Genomic DNA, 27855 nt, shown 5'->3' with positions numbered 1-27855 from the left:
CCATACCAGGTCGAGTTTACGTTGCATGTCTAGTAACATTCTGGCCTGTTAGACCACAGCATGTCATTGCAAACCCTTCACCAAGAGAAAATAATCTGCCAACAAATTCCACATCATTCTTCGAATAAGCTCCCGCCCACGGCCGTGAATCCTGCTACCGGTCTACGAGGATCCTGGCAGAGTTGTAAAAATTTCCCCAATCATGCGCCTCGGACGCACGGGAAGGCGTGCCTCGCATTGCGCTTAAATTCAAGTGTGAGCAGCGGGGAAGGGCACAGTTTGCTGTGGATCTCACGCGGCTACAGTCCCTCTCAGAGCTGAAGCCGGTGTAGAAATGTGGATCTGATCTTATTAATTTGATATTCTCGTATCGTACCTTTTGCAACTGGAGGACGTGATTGTGCCAAATTGGAGCTTCTTTTTTAGGGGGTTGCGACGCGCGGCAAAGGAAGGAAGACGCAATAGGCCATCCGTACGCGATGGTCCAAGCCTCCTCCTGAAGGCTCCGTGTCCTCACAAAGCACCAGCGAGACATAAACAGCTTGTCTAAATAAGTGTAAGTGTGTGTTTATGACTCGCTCCATCACAGACTCGCAGTTGGAGCGCGGAGAGAGTGTGGCCACCGGGCGTCCTCCTGCTCGCAGCGCGCACCGGTCCCTCTGATGTGGATCCGTCTCGCCGTGTCGAGCTGTTGTATGGCCGCAGCCGGAGGATCCGCAACGACAGGACGTGGTCTTCGGAGTTAAAACTTCTTATCGCTTTGGGTCTCGAACCACTCTGTCCCGCGCTACGCCCGCACCATGACCGAGAACAGCGAGGTGGAGAGTGAGGTGCAGCTCCAGCGCTGCCCGAGCACCATGTCCATCCAGCCGATGACATCCAAGGCAAGTATAGCAACACTTCTGAGCCTTGTTTGTGGAAACTAATACAAGTCAACTGTCTTCTACAATTACCTGCCTGGTAGCTTGTACTCTGACACATCTAGATTCAAGCATGAACTTTACACACACACATACACACAAACACACACCGGACACAAACACACACACACACACACAGATAGAGAGAGAGATCACACTCTTTCCATTATTTACCTGCTGTATGATTCATTTTGGTTTTCACCCACTTGTACTATTCAAACGGTTTGTGTAATATTCATGACACTACTTCACAAATGCAGTTGTAGTCATCATGACTGCGTCACTCGGTGTAACTGCACACGTAAGGTCTGATGTCACTGTCTCCACCTTTATACACTCTCTCTCTCTCTCTCTCTCCCTCTATCCCTTTATCCCTCTGTCTTTCTCCAAACCCATATTGCAGACAGGATTTATTGCAAACATAAAATAAATGGTCCTGATGTGACACTTTTCATTCGTCCTTGTCACGATTTGCTTTTACTCTCAATTTCATATTCCTGTCACTTGGCTGCTCTCACAAATGTTTCGTTAAACAACTGGTTGCATTGAAATGTGCATAAATGGCCACAGTTAATCATGTGCACTGCTTAGAACGGGCTGAGTCCTCCTCAAACTGTGGGGCAGTCTTGAGTTAAAAAACTCTGCGCTCATCCCTGGTTTATCTGCAGTGAAGATTTTCACATTTTACAATATGAAACAGAATTTGCTTTATTACTGTTCATGTGTGATTCTTATATACGTTTGATTGATTATCTGACCAGCTGTTTTTTATTCATGCATCGCACGATATTAAGACCCAAGTTCACAGCTTTTCTTAATTAAAGCTCTGTAATTCAACTCAATATAAAGCATTATAGCAACAAACGCAATGTTGGGCTTCTACTTTGAAGACTCATTGCTGATGAGGATATTATTTCATGAATGTAGCTGACAAGAACAGCAATCAGTACCTGAGACACATAGAGAATGTCTGTGTCAGTCTGATATGGTCAAATGGAAAAAAATGAAATTGTTAACCGGTGTCTAGGTGGACCCAAAGTTTGACCCAGTTGCCGACTGCTGCTGTAGTTTATCAGAGGATGAAGAAGAAGACATGAAGGCAACCTGCCCCGCCCCCACTGACTGTGTGAAGTGTGAAGCCAATAAGATGAATGGTACATATGTAACAGATGTGGATTGGGCATCGTTCTGTTACACATACATACAGACAGACGTTTTTGAAATTACCAAGTTTAACGTGTACCGGGTCTTTCTACTGTGTAAGGCTGCCTGCACTTCTAGTGTCCTTACAAAGTCTCCTTATGATTCTATTTATATTTGTTGACGTGACAGTATAAACAAAGATTTCAAGGGCCGGCCTCCGAGAGCTTGAGCTGTGAAAGCCTTCTCAAAGCCTGCGTTTTCATTGGAGGGCTTTCAGAGCACTTGATTCATTAAAGCCCAAAACACTTGATGTAACTTCAGCCTTTGTCTTCTGTCTCCATTCCCATTCCTCCCATTGCTCTCTCTCTCTCACACACACACACACACACACACACACACACACACACACACACACATGCACACGCACACATGCACACGCACGCGGGCACATGCCGTTGACGTGTTTGGAGCAAAGTGACACTCCCGCACAACACAGTGAGATACTTCACCAGGCTGCTTCATCTAAATATTTGATGTCCTCCGTGAAAAACATGAAAGTGGACTTAGTTTGCAAGCCTTATTTTATCACCACTCACCTCGCCTCGCATGACCCTCTGCAGTTGTAGCTCCCCTGTCCCCCGTACCCCCCCCCCCCCCCCCACACACACACCCCCGCCAGCTGCTACTAAAAGGAAATTTGGTGCAACCCGCTGCCAGGTGGGGTCCATCTGATTGGTATTTTTCCTCCAGCATCACCACATCATAACCATTTCTCTCACAGACTCATCGGGCTTGACATCCAATCGCCAGCTCCGCTCCTCATCTGCCTCTGCTTTCCCAATCGATCGAGGCAGAGCTGGTGGAATTAAAGAGCCCTGTGTGGTATAGATTTCACTTTAACGTTCAGCTCTCAGGCTCCTGCACGGCCTGTAGATATTTGATGTTCAGGTTAAAGGTCAATTGCAACGTCTTTTGAACCGCCGCTAAATGTAGAGTTCGAATAACAACTGAGGGTTCGGAGTGAATTTGCCACCACGCAGAGGTCCATTAAAGGGATAGTTCACGAAATTGACTCAAGTTTCAGGGGTAAACTTTGTTACAGCCTCGGGTTCTGCAATTTAAGTCAATGGTGATTACTTCATCAGATGTACTAAAACAACTGAAATAAAAACATAACGTGCCTCCATATTGCTCGTGTGGTGTCATCCAAGCGTCCAACTCTAACACTGTCACCCACCCCTCCATCGGCATGGTGGTGAGTAGATAATGAGTGAGTTTTCATTTTTAGGTGATCTATCCCTTTAAGCTCGTCTCTGAAACGTATAGTCACAGGAGAGTCACCCGTATGTATCTTAGACATTTTATCGAGACCGTCCTGAAATTAGAAGATTCGCCACAGGGTGTAATGTTTGAAGGAATCTAATCAGACACACAGCCATGTGTCCGTTGTGTTTTCTAATTAGATGAGGATGATGGGGAGAACAGATGCTCCCAGAAATCCGCCGGAAGCTAATTTCTCACGAATCAGAACTTGAGAACTAGGGAAACACAGAGCAAGAGGATTAAGGAGAAGGGGAGCATGGACTTTTTCTCCCTGACTCCCAACAATGTAATCTGTGGTCTATTGCCAAGACTGGCAGGAGTGTGAGCGGTGGGCCTAGCTGATGAGATGCCCGAGTAGCAACCATCAGCTTCTATGGTGCAGTTTTTTTAATGTTTTTTGTTGAGAGGTTGTTTGATCTGTCAGGGCCACTGATGCATGGAGAGGCGTCTCTATGACGGAAAAGCAAAGGTAAATCTTTTTGTCTCTGAGATAACCACCTCTGAGCCCGGAGATATAAACACTTAGAATAATGGTTCGCAACATGTTGAGGGGAGATTGGCCCATTTGTCAGCCGGCTCACTTAATGGCGAGACGTAACGGTTCACCCGGGTGCCTCCTCGGGTTCCTTCATCCAATCGTAACCAGTGTGAGGACATAAACACACACACACACACACTGAGTGGGAAAAGGTGCGTGGCATTGCAGACTGGCTGGAAATGAGAACTTGTCCCTGCGCCAAAATAAAAAAAGACAAGTCATCTTAAACCCAGACCATTTTTTTTTTTTGTGAAAGAAATCTTACACTCCAGGTTCTTGAAAACACATTATGTTGAGTGAAAATAGATAACTCGGTTTTGTTTTGTTTTATTTCTACAGTTTTATCACGCTGATATTGTCATTTGCTGATATGCATTTGAATCCATCTTGAGGAGGTTTGAACTTGCAAAACACCGAATACACATTTAGCTTTTTCCCTTCCCATCCTCATGTTGGCACTAGAAGAAAGATCACTGGGATACATTTTTTTCCAGACCATTAAAAACGGTGTAAAATGCTATGACAATGCCTCCAGTAGTTCTGTGATATTTCAGCCTGGGCCAAACTGAGCGAGCAAGCGAGCGACCAACAAACTGACGGGAGTGAGTCAGAGAGGGAGCTTGACATAGCCCAAGGTCTCAATTCATTAATGTAACACCTTCAGTGCTGCGATGTTTATTGATGTGACACTACAGAGAGAGGTGTTGAGCTGCTGAAGTGCTGCTACAAGTAGCTTAAAAAGAAAAAATGGCAGTTTCTGCTGTGTGTTGATGACGCGAGGCAGAAAACTATGTCTGTTATGGGAGGATTGCTTGTCACTGATGATGCTCGCTCTGAGGTAGTTATTCCCTCCCCTCGGCCTGAGACGGACAGCCTTTGTGCTGTGTGCTGTGGGATGGCGTGCGTGGACAGCGATTGGATGAATGCAAATGGGTGGATGATGAGTTGCCAGGGCAAGGCTGCACGGCAGGGTTTGCTGAATTGTGTGCTGCAGTGAGGAAAGTGGTTGTAATAAACACCAGAGATTCACACAGAATTTCTCTCCCATTAAACAAGGGGACAGACGTGTCTGTGGGTGTCCGAGCAGGCACATGATTGGCTGTGCGTGCACTGTGTGTGTGCATGTCTCTGTGACATATCTGTGGACAGAAGAATGGAAGCAGCCTGTGATCATGAATCTCTTATCTCCGAGTTTTAAGTAGAAACCTGCCAGGCAGACCCAGAATGACAAAGAGTTTCCACACCCTAAAATAATGGTTTGTTATACACACCTTTACTTAAACTGATGTGACTGTAATGGTGTTTCTGACCCCATCATCAAATTCCAGACGGCTAAAGCATTGCAGAGTATTTATTTTAACCTTCACCACCTCTTAAAGAAGCTTTTCTAGTTTGAAACATTCGGCACTGGGTGCAGCAACTGTCCACACCAAAGGATGTAATGGCCACAAACTGAATTTATCATCACACTCCCAGTGGGGCCATGGCATTGTTGTTCAGTCTTGACCTCTGGACAGACGGGAGCTTTCTCCAGATATATCTCAGTCTGGCCCCTGCCTCCATTCAATGCTGATTGAGCGAGGAAGAGACACATATTTTTTTGAAATAAAAGCTTTATCATTGAATTATGAGCGCTCAAACCCTGCATTGATTTTGGACATTTATGTTGGCAACATGTGAGAAGGGCTGGGGCGTCGCTGGGCGGATCGAAGAAGGTAGAATTATGGGCTTTTACCAGTCCACTGAGGCATCTCGTCAAAATCTTCAGCAGAGAGATCCCTGCTGCCTGAGGAGTATCGACTGCAGGTGTGAGTATAACTCCGGGCATCGTTATGCATTTTGCAAAGCGTTATAAGTCACTTTGTGAATCCCATAAATAATTTGTGAGGAGAGAAACGCCGTCAAGCGAGGTTTAACCTAAAATCTTCTTCGGGGAGAGAGGCATTCTGGGAGCTTTTTGTCTGAAGTGGGATGAGATGAGATTGAGGTGCAACCATTTGCACTTGACAAGCATCTTCATGATACTGCTGGGGGAATCAATAGCACATATGGGAGCGGATCATACATCACAGCCGCTGTATCATCCGTAGGGAAGCTCGGGCCACGGAGTCCGTGCTGACTCCGTGGCCATCAGCATCTCACCTGTCACAAAATAGTCATGCGTGGCTGATGCACACGGATAGATGCCTTGCGCTCTCGTGACCCACATGTAAAATGGCCTCAGGAGTGTACGGCTAATTTACGGAATGGAAGCTAACGGGAACACTTTTTAGGCCTGCAGGCTGACACATGATTCCATTAGCTGTAATTGAAACGTGCCTTAGTCAGAGCTGTTATACCAGCGCTCATCTGCTCTGATTGAAAGAGGCAGCTCGAGACTGTGATGCTGCGCAGAAAGCACGTCGAAGCTTCTTCAGATCATTAGTAAAGATTATCAAAACAACTTTAAACGGTTTGTTTAAAAGGTATTCATTATGAATGGCTCGTCAAATGAATAATTCATTAATGCTTTAGAGTTTGATAACCAGAGCAACATTCGGTTGGCCAAATTGTAAGAGGATATCTGCTTGGCTTGATCCTCCCTTAGAAAATGAGTCATAAAGAGTCATGACGTGATTAGAATCTTATCAATACATCATAAAGTATTGATAAATGTTTAAGAATCAATCTGATCACCACATGTGTTTGTGGCTCTCAGGAGCTCTTCAGATATGTCTCACAATCCTTCCAAGAGTTTCTGCAGCTGACGTGGAACTCAAATCTCTACCTGGGCTGTCGGTGGAGAAGTTGCTTCGTGGGTAAAGTAGTCCCCAGGGCTTTACAAGGAAGAGGAATCTGTGGCATAAAAAAAGAAGACGTCTCGTTATTTCAGATTTTGCAGTTTTAAATGTGCTGTGAGTTATAAAACAGGTTTAGACGTTCGTGCTGAATATCCACTTTGAATGCAGAAGGGGAGTTTAAGACGTGCTGCAGTTCCCCTGCATGGTACAAACTGGCTACTAATGAATTCTGGTGGTGGTTTAGTTTACACTGAGGAATTATGAGTCGTCTTCCAGAGACTAAAAACTGAAAATAGAAGTCAAGGACATGAGTCAGACAAGCGATAAATAAACTCCAGTCTCTGCTCTCATAGCTATAACAGCAATATAATGCACCACATTAGTCTCCCCTATAGCTTTGTCATCACGTATGTCGTCTGATCAAGAGACATTTCTCAAGGAAACATACAGAATGGGCAAATTTGCCTTCATGCACGTCCGTCTCGTTTTTCTTATTTACCTCCCTGTAAGAGCTCTCCATGTTCACATACACACAAACACACACACACACACACAAAATCAACTAGACAAACTGTTTTCATACCCTATTCCCAGACTCACAGAGCTGTAAACAGCATGTCCCTGTGAAGGGATTATGTTTGGTCCTGAGCAGAACGAGCGCAGACAGGCAGACGGACGGAGAGTCTGTGGCCTACTGATTATCAGTCCGCTCGTCTGTCTGCGTTGATCCATTTTTCCCCCCTGCGACACGGCCACACCCTTATGATGCTCTATCGCAACCGCTGCACGTCAGGGTAACAAATGGTCGCCCGCCCGTCTGGGAAAGTAGGATCATCATCTGTCCACGGAGCCGGAGGGAAATGTCGGGACACATGCATTTATCTGGCCAATCAATGTTAGACGGCTGCACAGGTCTTACAGAACCAATGGCCGCCGATGTGACATTTTTTTTCTCGCCTAATTGTTGGGCTCCTGAAATACAGCTGCCATCAATCATTGCAGACCGTCTGGTCAATACAGCTTGTATAATACAAGCGAGGATGGTAAATCGATATTTACAAGTGCAGGAACATGCTATTTGGTATGATGGCCCCGTGAGTTTGGCCCCTGCGAGGAGGGATCCATTGGCTCTGTGCGCTCTGTGCAACCCTGTGGAGCAATCAATGTGTCCAATGAGCAGGCTCCATCAGATTGAGAGCGCTGAGGATATGCTGTTCATACATGATAAGGCTGTGTAAACTGTGCTGGATCACCACTACCAAGGAAATGCTGTCTACCTGCAGGGGTCTTCAATGTATGGCTGTTGGGTTTGGCTCACAAAGAAAAGGCTTATCTTGTTTAACCATGGGCCAAATGCACATCAGCTCTACTGCAGCCGTGTAAAAGATGCGCTCCATCTTCTTGGAACATACACTTTGCTCTTAATGTGCTCTTTCCTTATGAGGTTATATTGCATTTCATGATTCACAGTCTGCAGTTCACCGATCAGACCATAGTGTTGTGTTTGTGGATGCCGGGTTATTGCCTGTGCTGTCCTGAGGGCGTAGGGGACACTTGTTATTACTCCCAAATGTGGCACAGCATTCGTGCTGGTATTGTGTTTAACTGTGGCGTACCCTCTTTCTCTTTTCTGATCCTGTCAATGTGTGTGTGCAGCTCCAAAGGCTAAAACGCTCCATGTCCTTCAAGACCATCATGCGCAGTAAGAGCGTGGAGAACTTCTTCCAGAGATCCTACAGCGACGCCCGCCTGCCGCCGGATTTCATCACCGACCCGCCGCCTCCTTCTCCCCCTCTGCCGCCCGGCTCTCCTCTCGTCGGGGAGCGCTCGCCATCCATCTCGCCGTCCCTCAGCCCCAACCCCTCCATCTGCTCCCACTCCCCCTCTCTCAGCCTCTCCCCATCGCTGCCCATCAAGCCTCCGAGGCCACAGGTCACCCACTGTTTTCAGGACCACGTCTTTCGCAAGCCCACCAACTGCCAGCACTGCAAGCACATGATAGTGGGTAAGGTTCCCAATTCATCCCCCTTTTGTCAAGCCAGGGTTTCGATTTACTTGCAGGATTCAAAAGATTTATGGCCTCATTACCTTTGTTTTTATTTCTTTTGCAATGTCTTGATGCAGGAGTCTAAAGTCCTTAAAGCAAAACACTGACACCACTCTAGGCAATAGAGCCAAGCAGCGACCACTCACTTTTTGAATGTCTCTGGTTCCGGAAGGACATTATTACAATTCATTTTCTCATTTGACCTTTCAGAAAATCCTTATACATACATACATACATAAGAGTTTTAAGGCCAACAAGCGACAAGATGAGGGTTCAAGAGAAATCATGGTTGCTCTGTGGTAAATGTAATCTAATGCTGAACCATCCGATCATAGGCAACTTGATTTTTTGCGGCAGTGGTAAACATTTCCATGGAAGCAGCGAGCTCAAACAATCTGAAAGGTTGCCATTACACTTGAGAATGATGGGTGGTGTTGTTCTTCTCTTTGACACTGTGAATAAAACTACACAGAACCACACTGTTGAGCTCTATATACATCCACTATAGGATTACAGGATAGCTTAGCTTAGCACAAAGACTGTAAACAAGAGGAAAGAGCTTCCCTCTGATGAACTATCTCTTTTAAAGTTAATGTAGCAATAGCATCCTTTATTGAAAATCAGATTCACTCGACTGTTTGTCTTCAGTGCAGCTCTCACACTGTTTATGGCTGAAGAAAACATTACATTATTAAGAGGTGCAGGTGTACGAGTGCATTTATTCCTCATTTGCCGCAAGCACAAACTCCTAGCCGCAGCTAGTTCCTCTGCTAAATCTACTTCCTGTCACTATGATTGATTACGGACTCCAACCTGCTCCTCTTTATATGCACAGGTGCAGGTTTTTTTTTTGCATGCTCTGTGGTTTTAGTTATGTAATACATCACTTTGATCTAGCTCCATTCCTCTGCAGTCCCCGAACACAGTCGGGTCCGGCCTCCGTCTCCTCGTTAGGCTGATGAAGTAGAATGTGTGTTTTTGTTTTTTTTCCCTCCAAAGTGAAAGCGGTGTTTCAGTTGCGCCATCCAGTTTAATGCCATTGTTGTTTCCACTCCGCAACAGATCAGCCGGTGTAATCGCATCGGCAACAAATCCAGAAATCTGTTATCCTTTGTTTGTAGGATAAAAAGGGAACTCAACCCCCTAATCCTTACAAAACATTCAACAATCCACAGAGGATTTCTCATTACGTGACAAATGAGCAAGCATGAGCAACTCTGCGCTCAGGCGCTTAAAAAGAGAGATGAAAAAGCGAGATGACTGAATGCCAAATCGATTATGATTGAAATATCTCCAGGCTCGTTACAAATCTCTCCTGGACGTTTTGAAAGAGTTGCTGTTGGTAATGAAGCCGTTGGTGTCAGCTCTGTGAGCGGCGCCAGCTTGACAAAACTGGGACTCTGCTTGTTAACAGCGTCTACCTGAGCAGAGAGAAACCTGTTTGTGTGATCTGAAGGCCCCTTTGTTTTGCTGTCACTCTCTGTCTGTTGCAGATCTGCAGCCTGCTGGGGTTCTTCTCCTTGTTAATGCCTCTGTGTCTGCTTCCCTTTGCCCTTATTCTATCGTCTTTGTTCCTCTCCACAGGAAACTCCAAACAAGCTCTGCGGTGTAAAACGTGCAAGATGGCCGCTCACCTGTGGTGCACCTCGGAACTATCGCAGCAGCTGTGTCAAGGGAAGGTGCGAATACACACACAGAATGCTACACTCATTTGTAACACTGGTTATATTTTTCATCGTAGTCACAGAACGAATGTCCTGGTTTTCTCTACTTTTTATCCGTCATCTGTGAATCGACTGTTTCTATAATTTGGCAACTTCTTTGGTGTGAGGTAATCACTGCTGTGGTGTTTCTGACTGTGTCCTCATTTGATTATATATTTATTCATTTTCATTTGACTGCCTAAAACCACAGGAGTGAGCAGAGTTAATACCTCAACTGAAAGTATATTCAAAAAGGTTTATTAACAAATAACAATAAATAAAAACATTAACATGATCAAAAAAACTTTATATTTACCGTTAAATGTCCGATATTGTCTCTCAGTAGGTGAAACCTTTTGTACAACGCAAATGTTGTTCCTCCTCCCACACAGGCCGCTCCTTGGTCCTCTCGTTTGCCATCACCCACTCGAAGCCATGATTCCCAATTCAGGGGCGCCATCCTTCAGAGGCTGCATTTAGAAATGTATTGCATCAGTGCGATTTGGCTGTCCCATTTCAAAGGCTCCTTTAAATGCTGCGGACAAATGTCATGTGAGCAACAAAGAATCAAATGGGTGGATCTTTCTCTGTTGCAGCTCTCCAAGGATTCATTAAATTGGTGGCAGAGCTTTAGTAAATGCAGTCACTCAAAGTCCCTGATGATGCAATAGTAGAAGAAGGACAAGCTGGTGATACAAATAGGAAATCCTATTAGACCGTTGGATTTGGGCTTGGCCTCCACTCAGCCTACGGAGGCCACTTCTTCATAGAACAAGTAGAATGAGTTTCTCTGAAGGATGCAGCCCCTGCATTGGAACCCAGCTCATGTCTACAGATCATTATTTAACATGTTCTTTTATCATTTTTTTTCCAATCACCACAAAACCCAAAGTGTCAAAAAGATATTTAGCCATTTAAGGGGAGCTTACACTCTAGAGATAATGTTTGACCTGAGAGCTTTCACTTACTGGAGTGTCGGCTGGTTGCTTGGCAACTGTTCCCATCCAATAAATATTGGGGGTCTAATGTGACTCATAAAATGAACCCCCCCACCTAATCCTTTTAGAAACATCCCAAGATTTAAGGATTTGTGATGATAGGGAAACGAGAGACCACTTGCAAGAACTCTTAAAATGTTTAAAATTCTACCTCAAAAGAGAAAGTGGGATCATTTACACATCGATCTAGGGAAGTTTGTCTTGATGGAGGACATTTGTGTTCAATTTGAAATCTCCTACTTTCCCGACACAGTTTTAACAGTGACATTATCAAACCACCGGAAACATTAAGTTTGTCTTGCAGTCATCATTTGAGTAGTCTGAGCAGAAACTGGGTTACCATGGTAACAACCTTGATTTGACCGACTTGAAATTAGATGCTTACCAGCACTTAGAAATTAATTTGTTACGTTTATGGGCAAAGGCCAATAACGCTGCTGACGGCGAAAAAAATGTATGAAATTGAAATGAAAGTGTTGAATCAGTCAGTGTCGTATCACTGAGGCAATCGTGTACATGCAACCATCTGTAAATAAAGTTGGACGACATGACAGTTCCCCAAAAGTGAAGCCAAAACATCTTGATAGCCTGATCACCCCCTGGTGGTAGGTTGCAGTGTAGGTCATAAACGACACCTCCTCCATGTCAGTGGATGGGACATGGACCAAATTCAAAGTCAAAGTTCAAGTAAAATAAAGGATGTTATCAGTTCTTATTATGGTTTTAATTAATTATTTAATGCTATAAAAATGTCATAAATTAACACCTGAGACTGACTTGGGATTCGTCGAGTGAGTGTAGTGGCTCCATCTAACAATCACTACTGTAAAGACTCTGGCTCCAAAAAAGCACAAGATGGCGGTACCTGTATTAAGGTTATTTAAGATTCATATTTGTACAACGTTTATCTTTATAAAGGCCTTACGTCTATGGCCAAGCCATGATGAAGCAATTGAAAATAACTGATTACTACACAATAATTTAAGATAACAATACTGATTGTTCAGAGTGAACTCTTTCTAAATAGGCCACATGTAAACGCGGCCAGGCCTGGCTTTTAATAGCCCGGCCACACACTGAAAACCCAGTTCTAATTAAGAGGGGGGATTTTCTTTCTTTCTTATTTTATATAACGCAGATCCTTACACCTTAAATCTTTATCCCAGTGGATTATACATCCTTAATCTTGATCACTTTTAATTGCAGAGTGGTGTACTGCGTTGGACGTTTCATCGTGGCATTTGGTCAAGTGTGCAGTCGTCAGATCATTCGGAGCGATTTCAGTCCGGGGGTTGTGTTTTTATCCCCCAGTGCAGAAACATTAGCATGCAGCAAGTGTCAAGAGCTTCTGAGAGCCACTTGGGAAAAACATTTCTAAAGCACGGTGTTGAAGATGGCTCTGTGCTGTTTGATAGAGGAGCACAAAGAGGGAGAGAGAGGTGGGGGGAATGATAAGGGAAGGGAATAGGTAAGAATGTCTTCCGCCCAGAATCTGGGCTCCGGTTCAGGGGCCGAAAGGTGCCGCCTGCTACCTCTCGGTCCGCAAAGTGTTTGTCTCTTCAGCCTAATTTGATAAAGTGACTGGCTCATTTGCAAGTCAAGTCAACGCAATGGCAAACCGATATCCCCGCCGAAACACTTACTGTGCTTAATTCAGTGTGAAATTGCTATCGTGCGCACACACACACACACACACACACACACATGCACAAATAGACTCACATGCCTGTGTGTAAGCCATGTGCATACAAGTTAGTGCCTGAGTAAATACATTGCTCCTAATTAACAGCAAAGAGAGCTAACACTGTTCCTCCATTTGTGACTCAGTTGCGGCCTGTGTGCGCTCCCGGGTCTGCCTGTGTGTCGACATATGTTTCAATCATTTGTACTTCATTAATGTCTCTAATGAACTACATGGAACCCCCCCCCCCCACCCCACTTTAACACAGCATATCAAAAGAGAAGCAGTAGAATCTGGCAAATAAAAACAAAAATCATTATTCTTTCTGCTCTCCCCCATTAGCCTGGAGCGTTCAAGCGAAACTTCAGCTCGCCGATGCTTGTCAATGACCAACTGGCTGTCGTCAAGGAAGTTCAGCCGAGCCAAGGTGAGATTAGTCTGAGTGTGTGAGCGCGTGTACATGTGCACTTGGTTTGTTCGCGCCCGTGTGCTTTCGTTTCGTCTTGTTGCTCTTGTCCCGGCCGTTTTCGGTTTATTTTTAGATTTTTTTTTTTTTTTTTTGTGCGTGCGTGTGTGTGTGCGCGTGTGTGTGTGTGCTTGTGCGTGTGCTGTAATAAAACCAGAACTGTCTCCATCTCACCTGACACCCGAGGAGCGTGAAGTGGGAAAAGAGAGAGAGGAAGAACAAATTCAGCTTCTCTTGGAGGCTGACGGACGCTCAGCACCCTGAAAGTATGTGAATAAATATTTATAAGTTCTAATGTTTGTGTTTCTATATCTTTGTTTATGATTTGAACTGTATATGTATCGCTGGACTGACGGAGGGGGGTAATCAATCGCCTGATGCTTTATCTAAATATTATAATTTTGAGTAGTACTCTACTTGATGTAATACATATACAGTATAGAAGTAGGACTATTGGGCCAGTATTGTAGCACTAATATTAATGCTTGTGTGTGTGTGTTTGTTTGTGCGTGTGCGTGTGTGTGTGTGTGTGTGGAGAGAGTTGTGTAGCTGTATATCAATTAGTGTATGTGTAATCAGATTTGTAAATGTGTAAAATATCCGCAAATCCCTGCTAGAATCTGTTAATGAGTATTTCGAATCTGTATGTGCATAATTCGGTTTCTTTATATGTGCAAAAAATAAAGACAAATCTATAAATGTGTACATAGATTTCAATGGCTGACATGTTTTTCTCAATTTTCAACGTTGCCATTTCGTTTATTTAATTTTTTTGCAAAATGCTTGAGAACAGTGACGAATAATGGCCGCCTCACTGGCCACACCCCAGCTCAGGGCTAAAAAACCAGCAGAAACTGGTCGATGTGGACAAATGCCCTCATGCATGAAGTGTAGCAAAAAAACAATGTCTAAAAATGGCAACAATAACAAACAAAACAAAAGAGGAGAGCAAACCCTTATGAGTAGGGGTCTGCCAAAATTGGAAGTAGGGGTACTGGACTTTGTCAATCGGTCCACATTGGAAGCATAGGAGCAAAACACTTGAACAGCCATCAATATCTATTTACACATTTCAAGATTTCTCATCACGTTTTCTGATCTGTGCGCACGTTTATAGATTTCTCTACAAATCTCAAGACACCAGCAAATCTAATTGCTGATTTGCATTTTCTTTACTCTAAAAATGTGATTAAGTGGATATATATGGATCGATAAACATCCCCCCCACGTACACACTCAAGTAATATTGCCACAATATTGGCCCAAACACCGTCATTTGGATAATTCCTTGTCACTTAATTGTGTCTGGATACCGAACCACTCTGCTGTCAGATCCACTTGCCTTACATGTACCTGAATTTGTTCTTCCTCTGAACTGGAGCCTGCTTTTCTCTGCCAAACCTCTGAATCAAGAACCTTGTCGGTATGTGACGCGCTCCTGCCACCTCCAGCCGCGACGTCCTTGTGCTACCCCGTGACTCAGTGTTCGACTAACCCCACACCTCCGTCGTCACCCCGAGCTGCGGCGCCACAGTGCTTGGGTCTCCGCCAGGGCACAGTGCACCCTGCCAAAACTCACTATCTCTCATGTCAAAGTGTCCCAGAACCATGCTGACAAAAGGCTCTGAGAAACCCAGAGCTCTCGTTTGTCACGTGGCACATTTTATGATGATTTTACTTACTGGCCCTCTCGTTTCCCATCAACTGCATGACAGTTACAAAAATGATTACCTACCAAGTGATATATATATATATACGATATATATATATTTACATATATCCATATATATGTCGATGCGACAGCAGCTATGAAGCCATATTACAAATAGAATTATCATCTCTTCACTAAAAGTAATGCTGAAGGTCACTGTCTCTGTAGAAGATAATCATTTGTGTGGAGTCTCTGAACACGGCTCTGATAACTCTCTTTCTGTGCAATGATTTGCTCTGTGCCGGAGTAAATCCTCCACCGAAACTGCTACAATCAATGTAAAGTGCAAAGGAGCTTCATCACCATCACCAATAAATACCTCTTCTATCGTCACACTCACTGCAGGATTTCTGTTTATCTGTCAGGAGCACGGAGGCGTTGACGTCGATACGAGACGGCGAGTTGTTAGGACCTCTCCCTCACAGACACAAACACACTCGCAGAGCATTTGGCCGTGAAGCTCAAATCATTTTGCCCTTTCATTCAACGTGTGTTGACAAAAGGGAGCACAAAAATCCCATTCCTGATTTCAGAGATATTCTCCTCCAGCACTTCCATCTGCATGAAATATACCGCGGAAGGCTCCCTGAGGATTTCCATATTTTAAATCACATCTCTCTTTTATCTTTCTACTCAACTACATCTCCAGATATATCGCGGCTATTAAAGCGGAGACACATCCCTCGCCAATAAATTATCTCATAAGTAAGTCAAAGTGTGGCGATTTATTGGGAGGTCTTGATGTCTCCTTAACTTTTGGCTGCTGTCCCCTCCCAGATCTAAAGTGGGTCACTTTGGTGCAGGACTCACTGTGTTACGACGGTTATATTTAGACCCTCTGGCTCCTCCAGATTGGCCCAGGCACAACAATCCTGATGTGCAGTTAAATATTAGTGTTCAGCTTGTGGAGTAGGAATAATTTACAAGTGCGTTTGTAAATGAAGTAGATATATGCATGTGTGTCTATGTGTGTGTGTTAGTCTTATGAGTGTGTGTGTGTGTCTGTGGTTGCAGAGGCTGGGCGGACGCGCGTCGACCCCGTGTACGCCGCCTTGCGCTTTGGGACGTCTTTGGCACAGATGAGCCGCTCCAGTTTTGGCAGTTCAGAGTCTCCGACGCGCAGCCTGGTATGACATCATCCCCCTGAGGGCGGGTGGAGAGGAGAGTTGGACGCTGTGTGATAAGACAAACAAAGATGGTTCCCTGTTTCAAGACTTAGATTCAGGATTTTTACTTCCATCCACATTAGCTGATGTCAAGTATCGGCAACACAAAACGTTAAGTTTTGTCAAGACACTTAAAACTATGCAATTATATTTAAAAAAAGAAAAGTTTTACCAACTAATTTCAATCTGGAAAATCCACTATATTCACATGAGAGTACGAATGCTGCTGTGTTGCACATTAGGAGCCTGAGTCGGCAGCACTAGCGTTCGGGGGTTTGGAGCCGCGCTCAACCAATCTCAGCTGTCAAATTTAACAGAAACATGAAAACGTAAACATACAAGTGATGAGAATAAACCATCTTTGAGATGACGTGCTTTGACTCTTCAATCCTGGTCCCATCCACTAACATGGAGGGGGGCGGCCTTTATGAAGACCAGAGGGCGACAAAGATGCTTCTGCTTCACTTTTTCAGAGCAGTCATGTTGTGAATCTTTACATACACTCCATGGAATGTATATAATATATATATATAAAATAAAAATATACAGTCACACAAAGGCTTACTGTTGAAGTATTGAGCTTAGACACCATAGAGTTTCCCCCAGCATCACTTTGCTAGTTGGGCGTCTAGAATCGTGCTTCTCTGCACCTTGCAGCCTGTTTCCCAACAGTTTGATGAGCACACGTGTGGATTAGAGCAACCAGGTGAAAAGTCACCATAACTAGATCTCTAGGGGATTGTAGGTGACTTTTTACAACTGTGTCTTTTTTTGAGGTCACTGTAGTTCCCTCCTGAGATCAACTTAATTTAAATCCTCCCTCCTCCACCTATGGTGAGGTGATATAATTGAGCACTGGGGTGTCGTCTATGAGGAGCATAATGGAGGGCGCTGGTTTTCCTCATTAAACGTGTTGTTGAACCTGTCTGCCAATCTTGTTCATGCATGGAGTGAGTGCAGGGCTCTCCTCCTGTGTGATGTGGATTCTTCAGAGCAGGGGCTTTGACATCCTGTCGCTAACATTTTATTTTATGTTTTTTCCTCTTTGAAAAAGGGGGAGGGAAGTGAGGAGAGGCAGCAGAGACAGTGCAGCATGGAGGAAGAGATACCTCAGGAGACGGGGGGTAAACGCCGCTGTGTGTCCGTGTCTCCATCCATGTGGATGCGCTCTGTGCCGACGCTGCTGTGTGTCCATGCATATGTCGTGTTTACTTGTGCATGTGTGCGTGTGAGGGATTTACCGTGTCTGAAAAAAAAAAAAAATTACATGCCTGATTGCATATGTGCGAGTGCTGAGAAAATGTCTCACCTCCTCCAGACGCAGCAGTGCCAGACCCCGAGTTGGAGAAAGAGGAGGAAGACGAGGGCGGGGCCGAGGCCGAGACTCCTGCGGAAGAGAGCAACGTGACGGTACAGTGCACACACCGTCACCTGTTCTTGTTTTCTTCCTCGAGTGCCTATGTCTGTCTCACTAATTCCCCTCCCTGCGACTCCCTGTGTCCAGGTGCCCAAGCGCATTGAAGTTCACTCCATCCACACCTATGTAGCGCTCTTCAAGTTTCTGCCTCAGGAACAGAATGACCTGGAACTACAGTGAGTAAGAGCCAAACAGACTGCCAATGTGCCAGTATTTCCATAGCCCCAGTGTTGTTGTTTTTTGTGTGCTATTGTGCGTGTGAGTGCATTTGCTGTGTCTGTGTTTTTGCCCTGGCTGTCGTTCCTGCAGGATGAAAATGTCCCCACCATCTGCAGAGGACGGTATCGGGGCGCCCTTAAGGATGACTAATTATAAACTCGGAGCCCATCACTGTCCCCCACGTAGAGCGAGCGACTGAGCCATGTTCCCAGCAGGGGAGAGGATAAAACGACAGAATAACTGAGATGAAAGGGCGGACAGGCATAGGAGGAGAGACGGCGTAGAGGTAAAGATTATCGTAGGCAGACAGAGAGAGGAGGTAGAAAAAAGAAAAATTGCAAATATAGAAGTAGTCTATAAGATGAAGGAGAACGAAAGAAAGAGAAAATAGATAGGACAGATAAGTAAAAATAAGGGCAGCTGTGTGTGTGTGGGTGTGTTGGTGTGTGGGTGTGTGTGTGGGTTTGGTGACAGCTTTCACAAAGGTACATCTGTGAGACTGTGAAAAGCCATCTGTGCTGTTAACGGCCTATTGTGTAATTGCACAATGTACAGTATATGAACTACTGAAAGGAGGAAGTTTCTTTGCTGTCTTCATATCTTGTCAGTTAGACAAGTGCCACTGCGTATGAATATTTGCACAATCGAGGTCAGACAGAAGTTGGTGCAGGAATGTGTCTGTATTGGAAAAATGTAACATTACAAAGTGTTTTATAATTTGTTGGCGCATGAAGTTCGGGATTGTCGGCGGCCAAAACATCTTCCAGCTGCTCACTTGATTTAGAAATTCATGTTTTACTTTGTCGTGTATGCCCTCTTTTTTTTTTTTATGCATCATGGAAATTACTTAACCATCTGCACGAACCATGTGTCTGCTGCGGCCAGAAAGAACAATTGGTTGTCCCTCCCCTTCCAGTGCGTGGGCAAGATGGTGGCAACTCAGTGTTTGTCATTTTATCCCCCGATTTTGTACCACTTTGTTATCACCATCCACGTACTCACATTGCACTTCATGATTCCATTAATGTCAGTGTGGAAGCACTTATGCACTCAAAACAGAAAGTGTGACTGTGGAAGTACACAAACTGACACACAGCATATGAGTGTGTGTGTGTACATGGGCCCAAATTTAGAGTTTAGACAGAAATCTGTCACTTTTCCGACTTAAAAGAAACGCAGAACCGTATTTAAACTTTATCCTGCAGTTTTAAGTGGTTGGATAAAGTAGCTCGGCTAATTCCACGGACATTTACCCTCATAATACACATGGAGACTTAAAAAGGCAGAAAATTTATATAAAATCAGGGTAAGAACTAAACAAACAACATACACACAAGTTTTAAGCCGCGCTCCTGGGAGGAGCCACTGTGAGCTGAATAATTACTCTTCAGATATATGGGTCTCACCCTAATTGGTTAGTGAACTATGTGGACACATAGTTCACTAACCACACATAGTTCACTAACCACGTGTGTGTGTGTGTGTGTGTGTGTGTGTGTGTGTGTGTGTGTGTGTGTGTGTGTGTGTGTGTGTGTGTGTGTGTGTGTGTGTGTGTGTGTGTGTGTTTGTGTGTGTGTGTGTGTGTGTGTGTGTGTGTGTGTGTGTGTGTCTGTGTGTGTGATCATATAGGAAAGTTGTGAGAGCAAGCATCCGAGGGACACAACATACAGATTTGTAATTGGGACAGCAGTCTCTCCCTGTATATCTAGGACAGTGGGTAAAATGTGCCTGTGTGCGTGAAGACATTGTGACACAGACTCGTCCAGATTCTAACCTCTACGCAGCTTTGTAACCGTGGATACCACCACTTAAGTTTGATAACTTTATCTTCTGTCCTCACACTCAAGTCCCTGTATTCCTTTTCCTGCTGACCGCTCTCGCCCTCTCGCCCTCTCCCGTCTCCACGTACCCTTTTCCTCTCCGCCTCAATCACCTCGCCTTAATGCCTCGTCATTTTCGTCTCCTCTCTTTTAGTCCCGGTGATCGGGTGCAGGTCACGGACGACTCCAATGAGGAGTGGTGGAAGGTGGGTAATAAATCACTTGCAAACATGTGTATGTGTGTGTGTGTGTGTGTATGTGTGTGTCTGTGCTAATTGGTTCGTACATCTGTATTTAAATGCACTGAAAAGTGTGTCAGTGTGTGTGTCCTCATTATTTTATGTCCCTGTTTTTTTGAATCCACATCGTGTAGTTAAATGCACTGAAATGTGTTTGTGTGTATTTGTGTAGGCTCATGGATTTGTTTTCTTCAATCCATATTGTGTATTTCAACTTCTGAAGTGTGTGTGTGTGTGTGTGTGTGTCTGTGTGTCTGCATGGTGCGCATGTGTTATTTCAATTCTTTTTTAAGCCTTTAATTCTCGACACCTGCTCTATTTGAGCCTGTCATAAACATGCAGGCAGCAGCCACAGACGGAAATAGAAACACAATTTCCTCCGAAAATTAGCAGAAGAGTTAAACGTAATGAACTCGACTAGTGTTGCAACCTCACAGAGCTCGTTAGTGGGTCTGCAACGAGCTTCACTCACTCTCGATGGAAATGAATGTGCGTCGATGTGGCCGTGTGTCCGTGCCTTTCAGTCTAAGACAAAAGAAGACGCACTCAGACTCGCCTAAAGAGCACAGTCTGTGTGTCTTCAGTATTCAGGGCTGAAAGTGAAGCAGCAGTCATTTGATTTGTAATCAGCGCTCCCAGTTCTTTAAATTAAAAACGATGAATAGTTTATGAATCACTTCAATAAAGACTTCACCACCTGAGGACCAAATAATGGAATATTGCTGCATAATGACTTTCGCTCAAACCCCATCAGCCTTCACCAGAAAACAAGGATGTCATTCAGTAGAGTGCATACCTCAGCCAAGACCCAGTCCCTTTATGAAACCACTTTTACATTCATTAAGTCCAGATTTTAATTTTAATCAGTGCCCAGAACATGCCTGATTATTCAAGCTCCTAACAAACACACAAACAAACAAAGGCAGATGAAAATATAACGTCTTTGGCAGAGTAGGTTCATATTGTGATTACAGTGTCTCTTTAGAGGTGCTATGTGTATAGTCTCTCTGCCGTCGGATGATGTTCCTCTATGGACGTGGGTGTCAATGATTCAGCCATTGTCGTGTTTCCAAGTCAAGCCTATGTAGCACTCGAACGTGTGTGTTGCTTTAAAGCTTTGTGCTGGTGCAATCGTAAACAACAACCAATTTCCAGCAGCAGGACACACGATATAACCGTACATGTGCTCATAGTCCTGGCAGGTCCATACATCATGACCTGGATTTTTAGTTAACATGATTTGATTGGCTCGTGCCTGATGCTCGAGTATCTGTTTAAACGAGATCTGATTGGCTGGCGCTTGTGCTGCCGCTTGACGAGTTGAAGTCATTTCATCTTCTATCGCACGCGATGCAAGAGAAAGCGATGTACCGGGACCACAATGCAGTTCAGCAACGCGTGACATCACCACACTCGAGGGGAACGGGCGGCGGTCCTTTGAAAACTCGGACACATTGTGGAGCATTACGCTGACTCGCTATTCAAAGAAGACTTGAAGTAGAAGGGAAAAGGTGACAGAAATAGAAGCAGAACAAGAGTTGCATGTGGTGTTGCTCCCCACAGCTTTAGAGAATAAAGGATGACGTTTGATGCTGAGGTTGCAACACAAAGGATTGTTACGTTAGCGGCTGTTGCTGCTAATGTCGGCTAATCAAAAACGTACAGCCCCTTTTAAACATGCCAAATCTTACACGTGGCTAAACTAATTTTTTTCATTTCAAAACAATGATCACTGTAATTTTTGTAACTATGGTGCCTGTTCTAAATCTATTTGCCAAGATGGCAATTCAAATACCTCTTTGGTTCTATTACTGAATAACAACAATAACTGCTCTAAAATGTCCTCATCAACAAGGGCCGGGACCCCCACCTGACTTTTATTCTGCCCCCACACCACAAGGATGTGTTAAATTAACACATTATCTCATATTATATTATACTGCATTACATTGCATATTGCAATCGGACACTGTTTACTGTTTTGCATTTTGCGTTTCACTTTTTACTTCACTTTTTATATCTTTTATCTTTCATATATTTTTATTCAGAAATGTTTATGTCAAAATAAATGCTACTTTGTATAAATATTGGAAAAAAGTGAGTAAATAAGAAGTAAACAGTGAGTAAATATATACTGGTTTTCTATTTTGTATTGCTTTTCCTATGTATGTTGTATATATGGCGTTTTTATGTTTCTATGTTCATTGTATGGACCAATAACCAGAGCAAATTCCTTGTAGGTGTAAACCTACTTGGCAATAAAATACTTCTGATTCTTCTGATTCTGATTCTGATGTGTCATTTAGCCACTTCAGGATCACCTTTATAAAAACTAACCTTATAATAAATGCTGACCACTGTGCGGTGCTCCTGCTTTTTTCCAGGGAAAGAGCGGTGACAAGGTCGGGTTCTTCCCTGCCAACTTTGTGCAGCGGGTCCGACCAGGAGAGAGAGTGTGGCGGGTCGTCCAGAGCGTTACCGCCACCCGAGAGAGAGGACACATGGCCGTCAGGGAATCCCAGGTACAAGAATATTATCACACTGCTTTATTATTTTAATTTAGATCTTTTTTCTTTTGTTCTTTATTTCTTCATACTGTTTAGGCCTGAACCGACAGTTTGGAAACCTTTAATTACCTCGCTCATCAGACGATTCTATTTGTGGTACTATCCTGTGGTCGCAGGAGGCTGCAGCCTGTTCCAGTCCCCACTGGCTGAGAGGCAGGGTACATCCTGCTCAGGCTGCAATCAGACTGGGATCAAAGCCCCGCCTCAGACATCATCTCTGTGTCATACCCCTTCATCCCAATTTTCACAGACACAGTATTTCTCCAGAGCACAAGTCAGAAAATCTTGAACAAAAAGGAGTAAATTCACAAATGACACAAATCCAATCTTGTGCAAATGTAAACAACTGCATATTTATAAGTTCCGCTGGTTAGAGCCTGTTCACATTTACACATTTTAGAGAACGATTAATGCACTTAGTCACACAATTCCCTCCAGATTTGATATGATTGTTGGTTATTTTCTCAACACCTGCACGCTGCAGTCACACTGACAGCTGCTGAGAGTACGAGTCAGATCGGCAGCTGTTCTAAGCTTAACTCTGAACGTTGGCAATCACAGTTTGCATGTATTTCACACAAAGAACCAATTATTCAGTTAATCCTGACATCTACCTACAAATTCCCCAAATGTCTTTCTGTCTGTCTGTCTGTGGTAACTTCATGTCTGTTGCACAAAACAGACTGAAATGGCCGACATACAATTTAAGAAAATAATATCAGTTGAGGTAATCATTCAAACTTATATAATGATATACATATATTTACAAGATATTATAAATGAACAGTAATAAAGCAAATTCAGTTTCATTTGATGAAAATGTCTTCACTGCAAATAAACCAGATATTTATTATATTATATTATATATTAATATTGATATTATTATTATTATTAGTAGTAGTAGTAGTAGTATTGTTATTGTCCCTGTAAAATTAAAAAATCAAATACATAAGAATGAATACTTCTTAATTCATCAAATTCTTAGAATGTAGTAATACTTGTTACTTTCCGACTAAAGTCCAGCTCTGCCTCCTCCCCTTCAGATCTGTGTGGGGAAGCGAGAGGACGGCGAGGTGTTTCTAAAGCTGAGCAGTGGGAAGAAGAGAGGCCTGGTCCCAGCCGACTCCATAGAGGAGATCTGAGCTTCATCCTTCCACTTCTACTTTACCTACTATCACATCTTTAAACTATCACCAACACCACTTCTTCCACAACCTCCCTCTGCAAAAAAACCACAACACAACAGCTGCGGCCTCTTTGTCCAGTCCTGACTGAAACCAACCTGGACAGAACACACACACACACACACACACACACACGCCTGCAACGACCTGGAAACACAGCTCCCGATGGACACATGGTTTCCAGTTGAGGTGGTTTGCTATTAGTCTTTAAAAAGGAAGTGTACAGTTATGCATTATGGTCCTGCTTTTACAAAGGGACTGTTTCTCAGCTCTTCTCCTGCTGCCGGTTTCTCTTTTAACACACGGAAAATAAATCAATGTTTAGTCAGACGCAGCGTGCACAAGTCAGAAATGCTTAACGTGTCTTTGCTTGGATGCTTGTTCCGAATGAGTTTCTCCTAATCAACAAGGACGTCTACCATCGTGGGAGGAGGTGGCGTTCTGTCATCGGAACATGATGCTACTGTCAGTGTCCTTTTCTTCTTTCTACCCACTCCGTGTGTCTCATCGCTGCGAGCTCGCGTCTGGATCTGTGGCCCCAGGGATGATAATCCGCTTCCTGCATGAGCCACCGGCCAAGGACGACCACTGCCAGCCAGAGAAAGTTTTCTTTTTTTGCCAGGAGGACACACAATGCAAAAAAAGTCCTCAGTCGTGTCAGGGTGTTTGTGAACAGCTAGCGCCAACTCCAGAGTGCAGAAATGAGAAGTTTCTCAAAGGGAGAATTGGACACTGTGATGATCTTTTCACAAGGAATTCCAAACGTTTTTTTTTTTTTTTTTTACCCCCAAACTTTTTCCCTATGAAATTAAAATGAAAATATGGTGTGAAAAATGCATCAACACCTTTAAAATCAGTCAGGGGACCCCGTGTTCCAGAGGGAAATGGAATGCAAGAAAAGAAAGTTTTTCGCACAACTCATTTGCCCTTTTCAACACTCATCACAGGAACTGAAACTTTTTTTCCCTTGTAGCTGTTCAGTAGCTTTTTCTTTTTGGTTAATGACTCAACCATAGAGGAACACGCAGTGAGTCTAACACAGCAGTGTTTGTCGAAGGGGGGTCACATTTTGTTGTCTTGTCTTCAACAAAGAGGATGCAGTAGAACTCAAAAGGAGGGGAGGAGAAACTGTGAGGGTGGTCCTCGGCTGTTGCGGTTACATGTGGCAGGAGCCGCTTCCCGGTTTTTCACACAAAAGGAGCGCGGAGGGTCTAAAAGGAGGGGGGGAGGCCAGCTCCTGCAGAGACCTGCTGAAGACCGGCAGTGAGTGTTGCACAGCATCTTAACATGTTCACTGGAGCTCAAAACAGCAGCCAATATAAGTCTGCCAGAAAGAGAAAAAACAACAACAACCACAAAACAACAGAGAGCTTTCTGGCCGTGACAAGGAGGACACTTTTCGCTGACGGCTTGAAGGAGGACGCAGGAAAACAGAGACAGGAGGAGATGCAGGGAGATTGGGGAACGTCATGAGTGTGTTATGATTCAGTGTGTGTGTGTACGCAGGGAGTGTTGCACCCATGGGTTCACGAGTCGTCATCGATCCAATGTCAGCCCTTCTTCTCCGTCTCTCCCGTCCTCCCGATCGTGATGTGACCGATCAGCTCCGACAGAAGGCGGAGGCATTTTTTCCCCCATGCATGTTCGATGTTGGTTTATAGACTTCTTTAGCGGTTCCTGAATTCATCAGTTGGTGTGATGCATTTCTCTCCAGAGAGAGGAACGGCACGAGATCAAAAGCACCGGGTGTAAGAGTAAAACGATGGTACCGCAAGTAATGAATAATTGAACTCTTCTTTTCCAGATCAGAGAGATCCAGCTGATATGATCATCCTTTCATTTACAATTCAATATAAGACCCTTAGAGGCTGCTACGAATAAATGTCTCTTGTAATTAGGACAATGACACTTGATTTTGTGTCATTTCCTTTTATAGCAATTTCACTCTTCAGTCCAATGGCAGATGGTTTGATGTTTTACACACGGCAGCAAATACATTACTGGAAAAAAAAGAATTGTGTCCGGGCAGAACTGGATTAGCATTTGTTAGCTGTATAATCACTTTGTCATCCTGCGTTGTGTTTCGTTTTTGTGCAACGTCACATGAGATTTCAACATTTCAAGTATGTGTGTTAGGATGTTTTTTCCCAAGCCCAGAGTCAATAAAAGATCTTTACAAAAACTCTCTCTGTCCTCTGAATGTACGCAGTCTGTGACACACCACGCAGCTGATCACCTGGGTCCGTACGACAGGACGCGTGCAGCTCAGCCCAGAGGAAGCAGGGAGACAAAAATAGAGTCATTTCCCGGCAAGAATCAGTGGCATCCGTGCACTGTCCTCCATCTACAAACATACACAGCTGTGCACGTGTGGGGGGGAGGGCAAAATTGATATCAAATCACAGCCTCGGTACGAATTACACGTAATGGCCCTGCTGGAGGGAGAGTAATTCAGGGCTTTTTTACGGCTACATATATGTTTTAAAGTGGCCATTATACATTATACATTTCACAGCAGGACCTCCGTCCAGACAAGCTCTTGGTCTACTGACACCGGCAGATTGTCTTCTCTGGTTTCGGTCACTTGTGTCTCAGGAAACAATCCACATAAAAACGGTCCTCAGTAGTGAACGTACCTTTCCCGTGGGCCCAACAGCAGTGAATTTGCTGAACCAGTTAAATTAACTAATCATTCGCATCCTTATTTAGATCTGCAGAAAATTGCACGCGCTCATAAATATCAGTCGTCTTAAATCATGCCTGATTCTCCAAGAAATCAATGAACATTTTTACAAACTGAACTATCAAGCAAATGTAAAGAAAGTGGGGGGAAACATTCCTGGAGACTTTAATGTAGATCCGGATCTACATTAAAGTAGATCCGGTGTGGATGCCAGGTGTAAACATTGTTATTCTGTTAAAATAGAGAAAAGAATGACATCATCCTCCTCATTTATTTGCACTTTTTACTTTACATTCGATTTCTGAGTTCATCATTCGACACTAACGTTCCAAAACAATAACCGGCATCTTGATCAGCAGCTGACTGATGAAGCGGTGGAGTTTCATTCGCCGCTCCGTACCTCTATTAACACTTGACAGCTCTGCCCATCTGCTGGGACTCAGAGCACGGCCAGTCCCCTCAAGCTGATGAAGCCTTGCCAGTGTGTGAGAGCACTGTCGAACGACCCCCATCTCTCTCTCTCTCTCCCTCCTCTAATCCTCTCATTTCATTTCTCTGGCTCGGGCTGGCCTCTCTCCCGCAGCCTCCTTCTGACTCTCACTCTGCAGAAGTTGACACAGACCCTGGCGCTCTCCTCTGTCTCTCCGCCGTCTCTCTTAATCTTCCTGCGCTCCCCCCTGTAGCCTCTCTCCCTGGGAGTTCCCTCGTCACCTTCATGCCGACGTCTCTCTTCCCTGGAGCGGCCTGGCTCTGAGTAGCACTGTTGGCACGCGAGCGAGGGAATGGCTGTCTTTTTCCTCTCCTCTGCTTCTCCAGTTTTGACGTGACTTATAATTAAAGTGACGATAAGGAGGCTCTGTTTGCACTCACCTCACCTGATTGGATTTCTAAGAAAAAAGATGGACAAGCTGCTGAAAGAGCAATGGCCTGTTAGTAACGTCTCATTTCTGCTGGCGACTGGAATCCGCTTGGCCATGATGTCGAATTTCTAAGGGAGTAGAGCAACAGGATGAGGGGGGGGGGGGGGGGGGCGGGCGGGCACTGAAGGCCTGATGGTGTAGAGGTGGTTATTTCTATAATCTGGCCCCGCGTCACATCCACACACCCTGCAGGGCTGCGCTTGTATCCTGTATAATAAATGTCCGCCGCCATTATTCAGAACGTCCCCAGCAGTTATTATTGCGTCTCATGACCTTTCGAGGTGCCTCCGAGCAAAGAGTCACGACTAACTGCCTCCGTGCTCTCTGTGC

The 27855-nt window shown here is 44.4% G+C and overlaps 1 protein-coding gene across 1 annotated transcript; it reads left to right on the top strand.

The window, feature by feature from the left end:
- Positions 1-189: 189 nt before the first annotated feature.
- LOC133970369 (SH3 and cysteine-rich domain-containing protein 2-like) lies at positions 190-26085 on the top strand. The gene is made up of 11 exons (XM_062407161.1): positions 190-884; positions 8361-8709; positions 10336-10430; positions 13476-13560; positions 16325-16437; positions 17531-17600; positions 17795-17886; positions 17981-18069; positions 20087-20138; positions 22556-22693; positions 23782-26085. The coding sequence occupies exons 1-11, from the start codon at positions 801-803 to the stop codon at positions 23878-23880; spliced, it is 1266 nt and encodes a 421-aa protein (XP_062263145.1). The 5' UTR covers positions 190-800; the 3' UTR covers positions 23881-26085.
- The last annotated feature ends 1770 nt before the right edge of the window (positions 26086-27855 follow it).

This window comes from Platichthys flesus, chromosome 16, assembly GCF_949316205.1.
Source record: "Platichthys flesus chromosome 16, fPlaFle2.1, whole genome shotgun sequence".
Lineage (NCBI taxonomy): Eukaryota > Metazoa > Chordata > Actinopteri > Pleuronectiformes > Pleuronectidae > Platichthys > Platichthys flesus.
This window is presented reverse-complemented; position numbering and strand designations above follow the sequence as displayed.